General features: G+C 41.6%; 1 protein-coding gene across 1 annotated transcript; it reads right to left on the bottom strand.

Moving 5' to 3' along the window:
* Positions 1–378: 378 nt before the first annotated feature.
* capgb (capping protein (actin filament), gelsolin-like b) lies at positions 379–11,504 on the bottom strand. The gene is given in 10 exon segments (XM_030753826.1): positions 379–774; positions 992–1,083; positions 1,414–1,546; positions 1,656–1,742; positions 1,911–2,060; positions 2,260–2,418; positions 2,550–2,704; positions 5,025–5,066; positions 5,069–5,217; positions 11,375–11,504. Coding segments are annotated over 9 exon segments (1,032 nt in total). The 5' UTR covers position 5,217; positions 11,375–11,504; the 3' UTR covers positions 379–708.
* Positions 11,505–12,227: the final 723 nt, after the last annotated feature.

Below are 12,227 nucleotides of genomic sequence, written 5' to 3'. Positions count from 1 at the left end.
TTACAGCAGATACTGAAAGCAGAGGTTCACACACACATCACAGATATGTGATCCTGGATTGGATCTTTTTGTCGTATTAGATTTTATTTATATATATAATTTTTTTTTTTTTTTTTTTACATATAAAATCCTTACATAAGTAAGCATGTGCTACTTAGTCAGCAATGCATGCAATGCTCCTGTAATAATACAGGATTATTTCCTCGTTTATTATTGTGACTGTTACTATATAGTTGGACATAATATTTGTGCAGCCGTGGCAGACGAAAGGGCATAGTTCAAAATGAAGGTTACGTAAAGCCCACAGTTATGGGTGGAGACATGACCAAAGCACCACACGAGGAAAAAAAAAAAAAAAATCAAAACAACTTCCTCCTGTAGGAGCCAGAGTTTCAGATTTATTTTTCAAATGCAGGCAAATCTGTGACACTATTGGACAAATTTAAAAAAAAAAAAAAAAAATGCACATCTCATTTACTTGAGTTATGTTTAATGTTTCTCTTTCTATCCTTATTGGTTTTATAAAAGTGGCATCACATGTCTGATTCTATCAAAGTCCAAAGCAAGCTGCAGCATACGGTCAGCCTCACAAGTATTTACATACAAGTCAGTATATATATAAAAAAATTTTGTAACAGGTGCTCTCTGTTTGGAGATGCGCAGCCTCATCCCGATGTGCAGGATTTTGCAGGATTTCCCGGGAAATGCTTAGTTCCACTTTGCAAAGAACTGCTTGAAGATGATGGTCTCCTTCCCCTGTGGCAGGATTTCCACCTGTGGTGCAATACACAAAGTTTTACCACTTACTGATTGTATAAGAGATGTAACAGTTGATATCATAAAGCCATAAACCAGATCTGTGGCTGCTGTAATGAGCTGCAAGCTCACTGAAATAGAAACTAAGCTATGGTGTGAGCGTTTCCTTTCCACAGTAATGAAGAACGCTTGATTGATTTGCAGTGTTTAGCATGAGCAGGTGTTCCAGCAGTACCTGTGTTTTCATGCTAGGGTAGTTCATTTGCTTGATGAATTTGTCTGCCATCTGCAGGGCCGCCCTCTTCTCCTCAGCATTCGCTCCGTTACCTGATGGTTAATGGATCAGTGTTATTAGTGCCTTTATTTCAGAGCTGACAGGTTTTTTCTTTTGGGGGGGGGGGGGGGGCTAATATTCCAGAGACAGTCACATGCTTTCAGTGTAACTTTAGGGTTAGGCTTTTCTCTGATTTTTTATTTTTTTTACTGATCACATGTAAGCAGGTCCTCAGACTTCCTGCGAAACTGCCAAACATTATTCTTCACTGCATCCATTAAAATTTCACTTCCTTAGATATTAAATATCTGCGTCATCACTTCCTTCTGGTTGCTTTAGGAGGTGCAAGTTTGCTGCTTTGAGTTTGAGCAGTGGTTCCTCACCTTTCCAGACGAAGATCTTTCCGTTGGCGCCGTTGTCTAGGATGAAGCAGTCGTCACGAACCAGCAGATCCTTGGCAAATGGGCTCTTATCGGACACTTTGGTCGTCGTCATGGAACCGGTGGCATCAGACACCTAAGGAGTGAGCGTACAGTGAACATGTTTAAGACATTTCCGTCGCACACTGATGGAAATGGTTGTTTAAACAGCAACGCTGTGCTCATAGCTCTGCATGTAGAGCTACCTTGTAGAGGCAGGCTATGTTGGAGGCGTCTGCTTGGCTGTCCTCTTCTGGAGTGCTCTCTGGCAGGGGTGGAATCTTTCCTAAGACCTGCACACCAGCACAAAACAGCTTAAAGACTACAAAGAGATCAAATCTAGGAGTATTTTTTTTACTTTTTTCAACACAAATTTTTTTTTTGCAGTTATTGACTTGAACCTGTGACCTGCATCTTTCTGAACAAAATAATCAGAAAACAAAACAGGAAAAGTCATTTACTTTGAGCATCTCCTCCGGCTCTTCCCCCTCGTTGGCATCCACAATGCGAGCTTTACCGTGTCTGTCTGTGTCTCGGATCAGCGAGGCGATCTCACGCACTTTTTGCTTCTCAAAGATGTTGGCCTGCGAGCCGATCCACGACACAATGGTCTGGAGAGCAGAATCAACGGCAGATCGGTACAATGTGGAGGAACTGGGTGCTTTATTTCATTTGCAATGTGCAGTTACAAATGTGCTTAAGTTAAATAAACTGTTTAGTTTGCTTTGTTTATTTTAGAAGAGCAAATGATCTGATTAAGTTTGGCTGCACCTTTGCCCTGTATGTCCTCCTTTAGATGGATTATCTCACCTCTCCGAGGTCAAGGATGAAGCAGTCTCCCTTGTTGAAGCTGCTCCAAGACAGCTCCACCTCCTTGGCACGGATGTTGCGCTTTCCTTTGATCTGGTACAATCTCTGCACCGTGCCCGAGCCCTGAGGCCTCCTGAAGCCTGACTCCACACCACCCTCCTGTGAGCAGATGCAGAATCATCAGTCAGATATGACGTCTACAGTTGATATTTCTTTAATGTTTTATGATAACTGAATTTAAAAAAAAATCTAAATTTGAAAAGCAGCAAAGCCGAAACAGGGCTGCTCACCTTGTAGCTGACCCCTCTGGGGAAGAGCTCCATGAACTCAGGGGTCTCGAAGCCCTGAACGTGCCTGTGCTGAACGGGGTCTCCGCCCAGAAAATTATCCAGCTGGGTGGCCAGCATGGCACAGGCTACCTGCTCATCTCGAGATGACTTCTCACCTGGAACAGAGGAAAAAGAAACTGTCAGAGAGGAAAGAACAAATCTTATTCTGGCACAAAAACTAAACTGAAAAGTCTCCTGGTTTATAAAGGACTGTGGGTGTGCAAAAACAAGTTTTGAGATTAAAAGTTGATGAACTGCTCTGGAAAAAAAAAAAAACTTGCTGGAAGTTGAGTTATAAAAGTAAAAGCACGAATCCTTAGCTACTACTGCGAACTCACAGTTCACACAGCTGCTCACACTAATCAGAGGCTGTTCTCACTTTATGGGGGACTTTCCAAGGCAACATTCACTACCTGCATTCAGTAAGAACCTAATCATTTGACCAACTGAGGCCCAGTTTGGGGTTTTTTTTTTGTTGTTGTTGTTCTTTTTACAGCAAAGAGAGGACAGAGTTAAGGCTGGCCTGTCATTATAATAGCCTATATTGTCACTCAGTGGTTTACAGGCCAAAGTGGTTCTGGTTTCCTGTGACAAATACGGATGAACCATTTTCAAGAAAGCTGCAACCCACAGTCTGCCTCTTGTGCATAGCTACATGGAACAGGAACGAACAAACAAACACGTGCGTATGCAGTCACTGTAAAAAAAAAAGAAAGTGCGCCCTCTGCCAGTTCTAAGGTTTAAAATACCAGGGTATAAGAAAAAACATGTGGTCCCCACTAAGTCTTAAAATAAAGCAAATGCTACAATGAGCAGCATCACATTGCATATCACACTGTCGTTATTTATTTAACAAAAACTAAGCCAAAAAAGTAGAAGCAGCGTATGAAAAACTAAGTACAGTTCATGATTCAGTAGAACCGCCTTTAGCAGCAAAAACTTGAACTTGCTGTTTTCTGTATGACTTGTTACCAGTTTTTCACATGGCTGTGGAGCTGTTTTGTCCCACCCTTTTTTACAGCGTTGCTTCAGTTCATTGGGGTTTGCAGTCATTCATGCACAGCTTTCTTATGGTTCCACCACAGCATTTCAGTCAGGCTGAGGTCTGGACTCTGACTGGGCCATTGCAGCACTTTATTTTCTTTATCAGCCATTCTGTTGTAGATTTGTTGCTGTGCTTTGGATCATTGTCTTGCTGCATGATCCAGTTTGGGCCAAGCTTTAGCTGTCAGACAGACAGCCTCACATTTGACTATAACAGTTTGGTATACAGAGGAGTTCATGGTTGACTCAATGATTACAAGATGCTCAGGTCCTCTGGCTGCAAAACAAACCAAATCATCACCCCCTCCACCACTGTGCTGACAGTTGGTCTGAGGTGTTTGTGCTGATGTGCTGTGGTTTCGTCCGTCCAAAGGACATTGTTGCGGAAGTCTTGTGGTTTGTTCAGACACAACTTGGCAAACTTTGCCTAGCCGTGCTACTATATTCTACTATATATTCTAGGCGTTCTCCTGGCAGTCCTTCCAAACAAGCCAAACTGGCTCAGTCTGTTTCTAATTGTTCTGTCATGAACTTTCACATTTAGCATGCTAACTGAGGCCTGTAGAGTCTGAGATGTAGCTCTGTAGAACTGATGAAATGATCACCCTTCCCACATTGAGCAACAACAGTTGCTTCTCTAAGATCATTGCAGATGTCTTTGTTCCTTGGCATTAACACACACCAGAGTGCTCCGGACCAGTAAACTGCCAAAACCTCTGCTTTCATAGGTGCACTCACACTCACTGATGATCAATTAATCAGTTGCATTTAATTAGCCCCTGGCTGCTTCTTAAAGGTTTAGTTAGTTTATTTACCCATTCTTCTTCTGAATTTTGCCAAATAAAATAAATAGCCAAACTAAACAAATGGTGGACACACGCAAAGATGACACAGGGTTGATTGAGGAGAGGAGGAGCGAGGATTAAGAGGGGTGCATGCTTGAGCGGTGAGAGGGCTCTTCAAGTTGTGACAATCAGCTTAGTGTTACCAAAGCACTGGATACATACGCTGGAAACGACAGGCAGATTGAGCACTGTAACAGTCCTCCTGCATTTTTAATGCTTCCCTCTGGACTTCTTCCCTCTCCTTTCCTCATCATCCGTCTTCATCCAGCCTTTCTCGACACACAATGATGCAGCAGATCAGCAGGGAGTCTCGTGTGTCATCGCCATCAGCAGGATGGATGTTAGTCTTTCTGCCAGGGTCAGGTGTGTACTAAGCGCCAGAGAATGCTTACTTTTTTCTTTTTTTTTACCGGGTGGAGTAAAATAAAAATGGGATACTCTTCCATCTTTTTTCTCCAAGTAAAGTCAAGACTGCATAGTGTTGGACTTGCATCAGATAGCATTCCTTTACACGTTACAAAAGCCAGATGTGCCTCCAGTCTCTCACCTATCCACATGTGAAGGTCAGCTCCATCTTCCCCACGGTTACCAGCACCAAATAGGAGTCGCCGTTATAGAAAGCTCCCACTTCAGAGGGCTGTAGCGGCACCGCCTTCATCTTTTCTACCCTCCATACCCACAGGCCTTGTTGGCGGACCTCTGGGCTGAACTGACCTGGTGCTGCCTGGAAGGGGAGCATACTGCATGGAGAAAAGAGAAAGAAAAGATCTGTGAGAAGAAAAAAAGAGAGGAGCATATGGAATCTAAGTCACACAGATCGTGTTCCTTAAAGAAGGAAGAAGAAACAGGAAGTGTCAAAACATAGTGGTGTTTCATTTGCTCCACATGGGACTATGTGCACGGATTTGGTTGGAATAAGGAGAAGTAAAAGAAGAAGTTGAACCCACAGCGTATCTAATGGGACTCTTCCTGCCTCCTCCTCAAAGGTGCATAAATTCTCACTAAACTTCCCCTCCCTTACAGACTCACACTGCTCTCCATACTAAGGGAGATGATCATTTCTGTAATGTATCTGGAGGTGGTTTGATTCACACTAACCACAATCACTTTAGGGCAACAGAACAGAGGCTGGAGACAATTTGATGAGTGTAATTACACCTTGAGTAGACACAAAGAGAGGGTTGTGTTGCTGCGTAAAGCCCACAAGCTACATGACATCACTTTTATGCAACATGACACCAATGCACCCTTAGTGTCCCTGCACAAAAACAGGTTATCTCACAGGTGGGAATAAGGCCAATATGGACTCACAAATTCATGCCTCTTTCTTAATTAGCAATGAGAAGGACCAAAGCACAATTACAGAGAGGTTTTTGGGGGGGTTTTGGCAGCACACAAACAAGTGTGTCACCCAACCACAAGCCTGCTTCTTCCTGTCTTCAGCTGGTTTTTCACGTATACACGACTAAATCTAGACTTGTAAGGCGATGATACCACCTTTCATTTCATTGTGTCTCACTGTGCCCTACTGTGTTTTTATGTTGCAGAATTTAGATGCATTTATTTTTTTATTGTGTGCATTTCAAGGCTACAGAAAAATAAATCAATTCAACCTGTAAATGGTTTGAAATGTTTTCAAACTCCAGAATGAAATAGATCATTTAAATTATTGTTTAATCAGATTTTTAAAAGCAATAAGTGATGGCCAACTTACTTTTTCCATAGTTTGCAGCCAGATCCTCTGGCTGAAGATAGACCATGTTGAAATGGACTTAGTTAAATTGTTAACTTGAGAAATAAACTTATGAGCATCTAAAAGCAGCACAAAACTAAGTAAGGGGGACCATGAGCCAAGTCATTCTTTTGTTCTTTGCAGAGTAAAATCTAAAATCCAGTTTTTAATCCAGGCAGGGGTCACAAAAAGGTAAGGTCCTAAAAAAACAGGCCAATATTCATGAATAAGAACATCCATCAAAAGCTAAGAATGGATGAGGAACAAAGAAAACAACAGGAACCGGAGGTCAGTAGTATATATAGTAGCTCATCAGGCTCACAACCTACCACAATTCACAGGTTATTGTACTGTGTGAAGTGCAGAGTTGAAGTTTGCTTGTCATTGCAAAAACCAGTGAAGATTAAAATCCACTGGGAAGTCAGGGAGGCCTGGAAACAGTCATATCCAGGACAAACTAATCTCATTCACCTCCAAATGAAACAGTTTGAGTTTATGTTAGACTTTGCTACGTGGTTTGGACTCAATATTGTTCAGTACATCAGGAGTGAGAATTTGGTGAAATTGTAAGTAGTGTGTAGTTGTTTCACAGACAAGTGCTGTGAAACAACAAATGTGACCCTGAGCACAGTTTGAGCGAAGACCTATTAGGTGACCACTGTGTGCAAGTTTCACTAAAAACAGACCAACGCTCTAGGGTAGCAATTCTTGTGAATCTCAAATAAATGGATTATTCAATTCAATTCAGTTTCATTTATACAGCACCAAATCACAGCAAACAGTCGCCGCAAGGTGCTTTATATTGCAAGGTAATGATCACACAATAATTGTAGAGAAAACCCAACAATCAAAATGATGGAGGCCTCGCCATAGCACGAGCTCATCGGTTCATCGATCGGACGACCTAGGAAACGCAAGAATATTGCAGGAAAGTTCGGCAACTGTGATGAGCTGAGACAACCTGGCAACAGAGGAGTGCAAAAGAGGCAGTGTGTAAGGAGTCTGATTTACTAACAGAACACAGGCGTGGGAAACAGAAAAAAAGACACACACTTTAAAATAAAACTGGAAGTGACTAAACAGAAACTCGGCATGATGCAGCTGGATTCAAAGGTCAAAAAATAGCTAACTGATGAATTTTAATGTTGGCATAGATGATGAGAGAGAGGAAAAGACTTTATAGTTTCATATAACCATTATCATAACGATGGTGTTATATCTACATTGTTGCATCTTCAGATCAGAACCAGGCGGTTTTTCCTGGAGCAAAACAGACAAATATCTGAAACCTTATCATGAACATTCTGCCGCAACATCGAGCTGCTGCGGGGGTTTTTTTTCCCCTCACGCAGTTAAATTTGTGGGTGTTGTGACACATTTGCAGTAAGCTCTGATGGCAATATAAATAAACATCTGTTTTTCTTTTTTTTTAAAAAAAGGCACGGGTGGAGCATTTACACTGTCACACATTCCTTCAAATCTATCACCATTTAAGTCAGCAGTTTTTGGATTAATTCTGCTGCTAGAGAGGCAACAGGCAGCAGCTGATAGAGGAGGACTGGAAAACAATTAGCTTAATTGTAGGGATTACAGTCGACTGATGATCCAATGTAAGACACTGCTGCCAGCTCCCTTTTATCATGTGTTTAAAATTACTCATTAGGCAGCAGAAAGTTTAGTATCTATCAGTGCTGATTATCAGTACTGTGGTCAGACTAACAGGATGTCAGCAGCATGCTTTTAAAACTTGACATTATTTCTGTAAACTGTAATTCGAGCAAACATTACGGTAAAGTGAACATTTGAATATATAGACTAAATAGTGTAGAGGGGGGTGCAAGCAAACAGAGAAAGGCGGCACATGCAGAGGCCACCGGGTTAAGGTTACAATACTTGGACAGCAGCTTAAAGAGTAAGTATGGAGGCACAAATAAAAGCACTGGTCCACTTAACTGTATGATCTCCTCTGGTACCTCCAGCATGCTGTCTGACTCCAGGTCCATTCTGCGTGTCCACTGGAGTGTGCGTGTGTTGTGTGTTTTGATGTAGTAAGGTATCGAGGGGTCTGGTGAGGAGGAGTGCTTGAGCTCACCTGGCCTTGTTAGCTTATATGTGGGAGGTAACTGAAGCCGGAGTGATGAAAGCCTACCTGAGGCCTGCGGACAGGACTCTGAGCGTGGGGTGGGGGGGTGCAGGGAGTAGAGTCGGGTTCCTGGTTTCCTGGCTAAAGCTAAACACCAAGCTGATAATTACAGTGAGAGCAAACTGCTGGCTCCTTTATCTTGCCATCGTTCCCCCTTCCTCCAACACCATCTCTTCCCCTATCCCCGTTTGCCCTCTTCCTGCACAAACAGGGCAGCAGACAGGAGGGGAAAGACCTGCTGTTTTCAAAGCTGGTCTGTATGAGGAATTACTCAGACTCTGGGCAACCTCTCTACTTCCAGTTAAGCCCACAAGACCATGATTCACCACACAAGATATATATAGACTCCCAAAGTTAAAAAAAAAAAGTCACTACCCTTTCTCCATAGTGTTGCAAAGAGAGAAGCGGAATTAAAAGCTCATGGTTCCAAAACGATGTTATTTCCACAGACAGCGTTTTGTAATTTGCTGATGTGGTTGAATCATCAGCACAAAATTGAAACTTATGGACATGGAAAAATAAAGTCCTGTGACAATCTAAGTACTCAACTTATGCTGTGAGACAGCCAAGCTAAAAGACTGAACCAGTATGGCTTGTTTGGGAGGGCTGTCAGGAGAAAGTCGACCATGAACTCCTCTGCATATCAAAGTATTCTAGAGTCAAATGTGAGGGCATCTGTCCTACAGCTAAAGCTTGTCCAAAATTGGGACACACAATGGGACAATAATCCCACACACAGCAGCAAATCTACAACAGAATGATTGAAAAAGAATGAAGCTGTCACAGTGACTCAAAGTCCAGAACTCAACTTGACTGAAATGCTGTTGAATGCCCACAAACTTCAAAGAACTGAACAACACTGTAGAGTGAACCAAAATCCTCCACAACCATGTGAAAAACTGATAAAGTCATACAAAAAGTAATAAGTTCAAGTTATTGCTGCTAAAGGTGGTTCCACAAGCTAATGAATCACTTGGTTTTTCCACACATGCTGCTTCTGCAGTTTGGCTTAACTTTTGTTAAATAATGACTCTGTGAAATGATGGTGAAGGTGGACCCAAATGTGGACTTGTAACGCAGGCAGGAATGAATGAAAAGTGAGCCACTTATTAAGCCTGTTGGTAGGTAATCCACAAAAGGCCAAAACAGAAAGTCTAAAAAGGAACTGAAAAGTCTAAACTTCTGAGATCAGGAAAATCGGGGACAAGGTGAACAGATGCTCTGACAACTACTAAAGGGAAGATCACAACTATAAATACAAAGAGGAATGGCTGATCGTGATCAGAACAAGACATGTAGGAAGTAAAACTAAACACTAAGAACAAGAGACTAATGACTAACAAAGTAAAACAGGAAGTAAAGAAACAGATGAGACTAATATACAACTTGACAACAGGATACAAAAAACACAGGTGAGGTAAACAGAACCAGAACTCAAGGACTAAAATAACTACAATACATGCAGAATCCAAAGGCTATATTAAACTAATAAGACACTACAATCAGAAATACTAAAACAAAAAAAACAGCAAGCTTGTGCTCACTATCTCAAGTTTGCGCACTGCTGCATTTACCTCGAGGTGGGTCACGTAGAAAACAATGAATATATATATATATATATATATATATATATATATATATATATATATATATATATATATATATATATATATGTGTGTGTGTGTGTATACACATCAATCACACACTCAAACATAACCTGCTCTAACTTGTATACAGAATAAAAAAGAGAAACTAAATGTTAGTTTAACTAAAATAATAATAATAATATTATAGAAAGGCCTCAGATCAGTAACCTTTGGACCACAATTTTATTTTTCCAACACATCTACTTGTCCACTTTTGTCTTTATACAGACCACTCAAAGCTATTTTCTTCATCTTCCCTGGGCCTTCCCACAGCAATATTTAAAAAATAATTCCAGTTTTTTTTTTAAGGCCTTCAGTCTCTCCTCTGGTTTATTAGAAACTGATCACAATAATTTAGCATTGTAATCTCTAAAGTCCAGTCCAGCCTTTTGCATCAGAAACAAACAAATCAAACTACTTGTAAAGGTGAGTCACGGAAGAGAAAACGGGGCTGCTCGAGAGGTTGACTGGTAAAAATACAAAGACGGCCTCGTGGCCTTGACCACTGAAGCATCAAGTGGCGCCTGGTTAGATGGAAAGGAGAGCAGACGGAGACAAACAGAGCGGACAGAGAGGGTTTAGATGGAGACACAAGGTCAAAGATAGGCTGCTGGGGTCACTGAGCCAATCAGCCATTCACGCCTTGTTGGGCACACAATGAAATATGAGAGCGGACAATACGCAGGCGCGCAGAGCAGCTGAAGTGGAGAGACCTGAGAGCAATCTGTCAGTTGATAATCTGTGTATATGTATGAGTGCATGTGTGTTTCTATGGTTCAGTGGGCTCTACATTTACAAGATTAAGAGACTGAAATCAAGACACAGTGATGGAAAAACAGAGGAGTGAAAAACAAAGAGAGGTTAGAAGGAAAATGCAGTGTCATATTAATATTGGAGTGTAACTGAGTGTAACGGTGTGCTGTCTGTAGTTTTAAACCACTTGCAGTGTATTTCCTCATCTGAATTATGCCACAAGTTTGGAGGGTGCTTAATTACCCAAGAGTGCCACACCCTGACTTCAAGGAAATGGTTAGAAAGCAGTGAATAACACCTGAAGTAAAATGAGACGGGCTGGGAAGGAAGTGAAAATGTTGGGTTTTCCCCCACTGATAGAAGTGCTGCAGAAGAAAACTGTAAAATTTGAAAGGTAGGATGGGCAGAGGTGAGTCCCACTGATGTGAATCTAAAGATTCATTGTCCTGCTGTGAGATTCAGCGGAGTCCCGGAGGAGGAATGTGCTGAGCAAACAGGGGAAAAGTACAAGTGAAAAGGAAAAGGGGTAGAAAAGACAAAGTGAGAATAGAAAAAACAAATCAGAGTGAGGAAGTGTAGAGGAAACTCTGCAAAGAAAAAAGCAGATCAGTAATAAGACTTACCTTGGGAAGTGAGTTGGTGGTGGGACAAAGCACGTCTGAGCAGGGAGTGGAGAGAAAAGCAGCAATGCAAGAAGCAGCACGACCTTAAATACACAAATTTCTCTGTCTCTCTCTCTCTCTAACACACACACACACACACACACACACACTTAGGCAAGATACTTCCTGCCTCAGTCTGTGGCAGGCTTAGCCCGGCCCTCTGACTCAAAAGAAAAAAAAAGAACGGAAATTTAGATTTAGTCAGGACTCAGAGTGAAGGCAGAGCTGCTGCTTCACAAAATCACCATCCAGCTACAGAAAGTGCTGCACACCTAGATTAGTTTAAGGAGGTTTTGTCAGAAGCATAAAAAATCCAAAAAACATACATTACATGGCATCAACATAAGTTCCTCCCCTGCCCACTGTTTAATGAAACCTTTATTTTCTAAGATTATTCCACAGCTTAACTCAGTGGGCCTCTCGGTGACTCACAGTAGTTAATGAATATCCTGTTTTCAGTCAAACTTGGATTCTCACAGTCAAACACGCCCATCTGTCTAGCCTCAGTCAATTGCAGGGAATGCCCTCGCCGCACGTAGTGTGAAACCTGTGATTCATCGTTTCCACACATAAAGCATCTGCTTATGAAATAAAAGGAGCTCTTATCTGCACAGAGGCATGAACGGCACGCTGTTTTGCCTTTACAGTCACCCATTTTACTCTAAAGGAGCAGATTTCACTGGTTTCATACTTGGTGCCTTTGAACTGTGTTCATATTTTGAATGAATTTGAAATTTCCTGCCTACTTGTTTATAAGGTGCAAAAAGTAAAAAAAAAAAAAAAAAAGTGATTAATTCAGTTAAGGATTAATGGC

The sequence above is a fragment of the Archocentrus centrarchus genome, chromosome 18, assembly GCF_007364275.1.
Source record: "Archocentrus centrarchus isolate MPI-CPG fArcCen1 chromosome 18, fArcCen1, whole genome shotgun sequence".
Lineage (NCBI taxonomy): Eukaryota > Metazoa > Chordata > Actinopteri > Cichliformes > Cichlidae > Archocentrus > Archocentrus centrarchus.
Note: the sequence above shows the minus strand (reverse complement) of the source record. Positions and strands in the feature narration are given on the sequence as shown.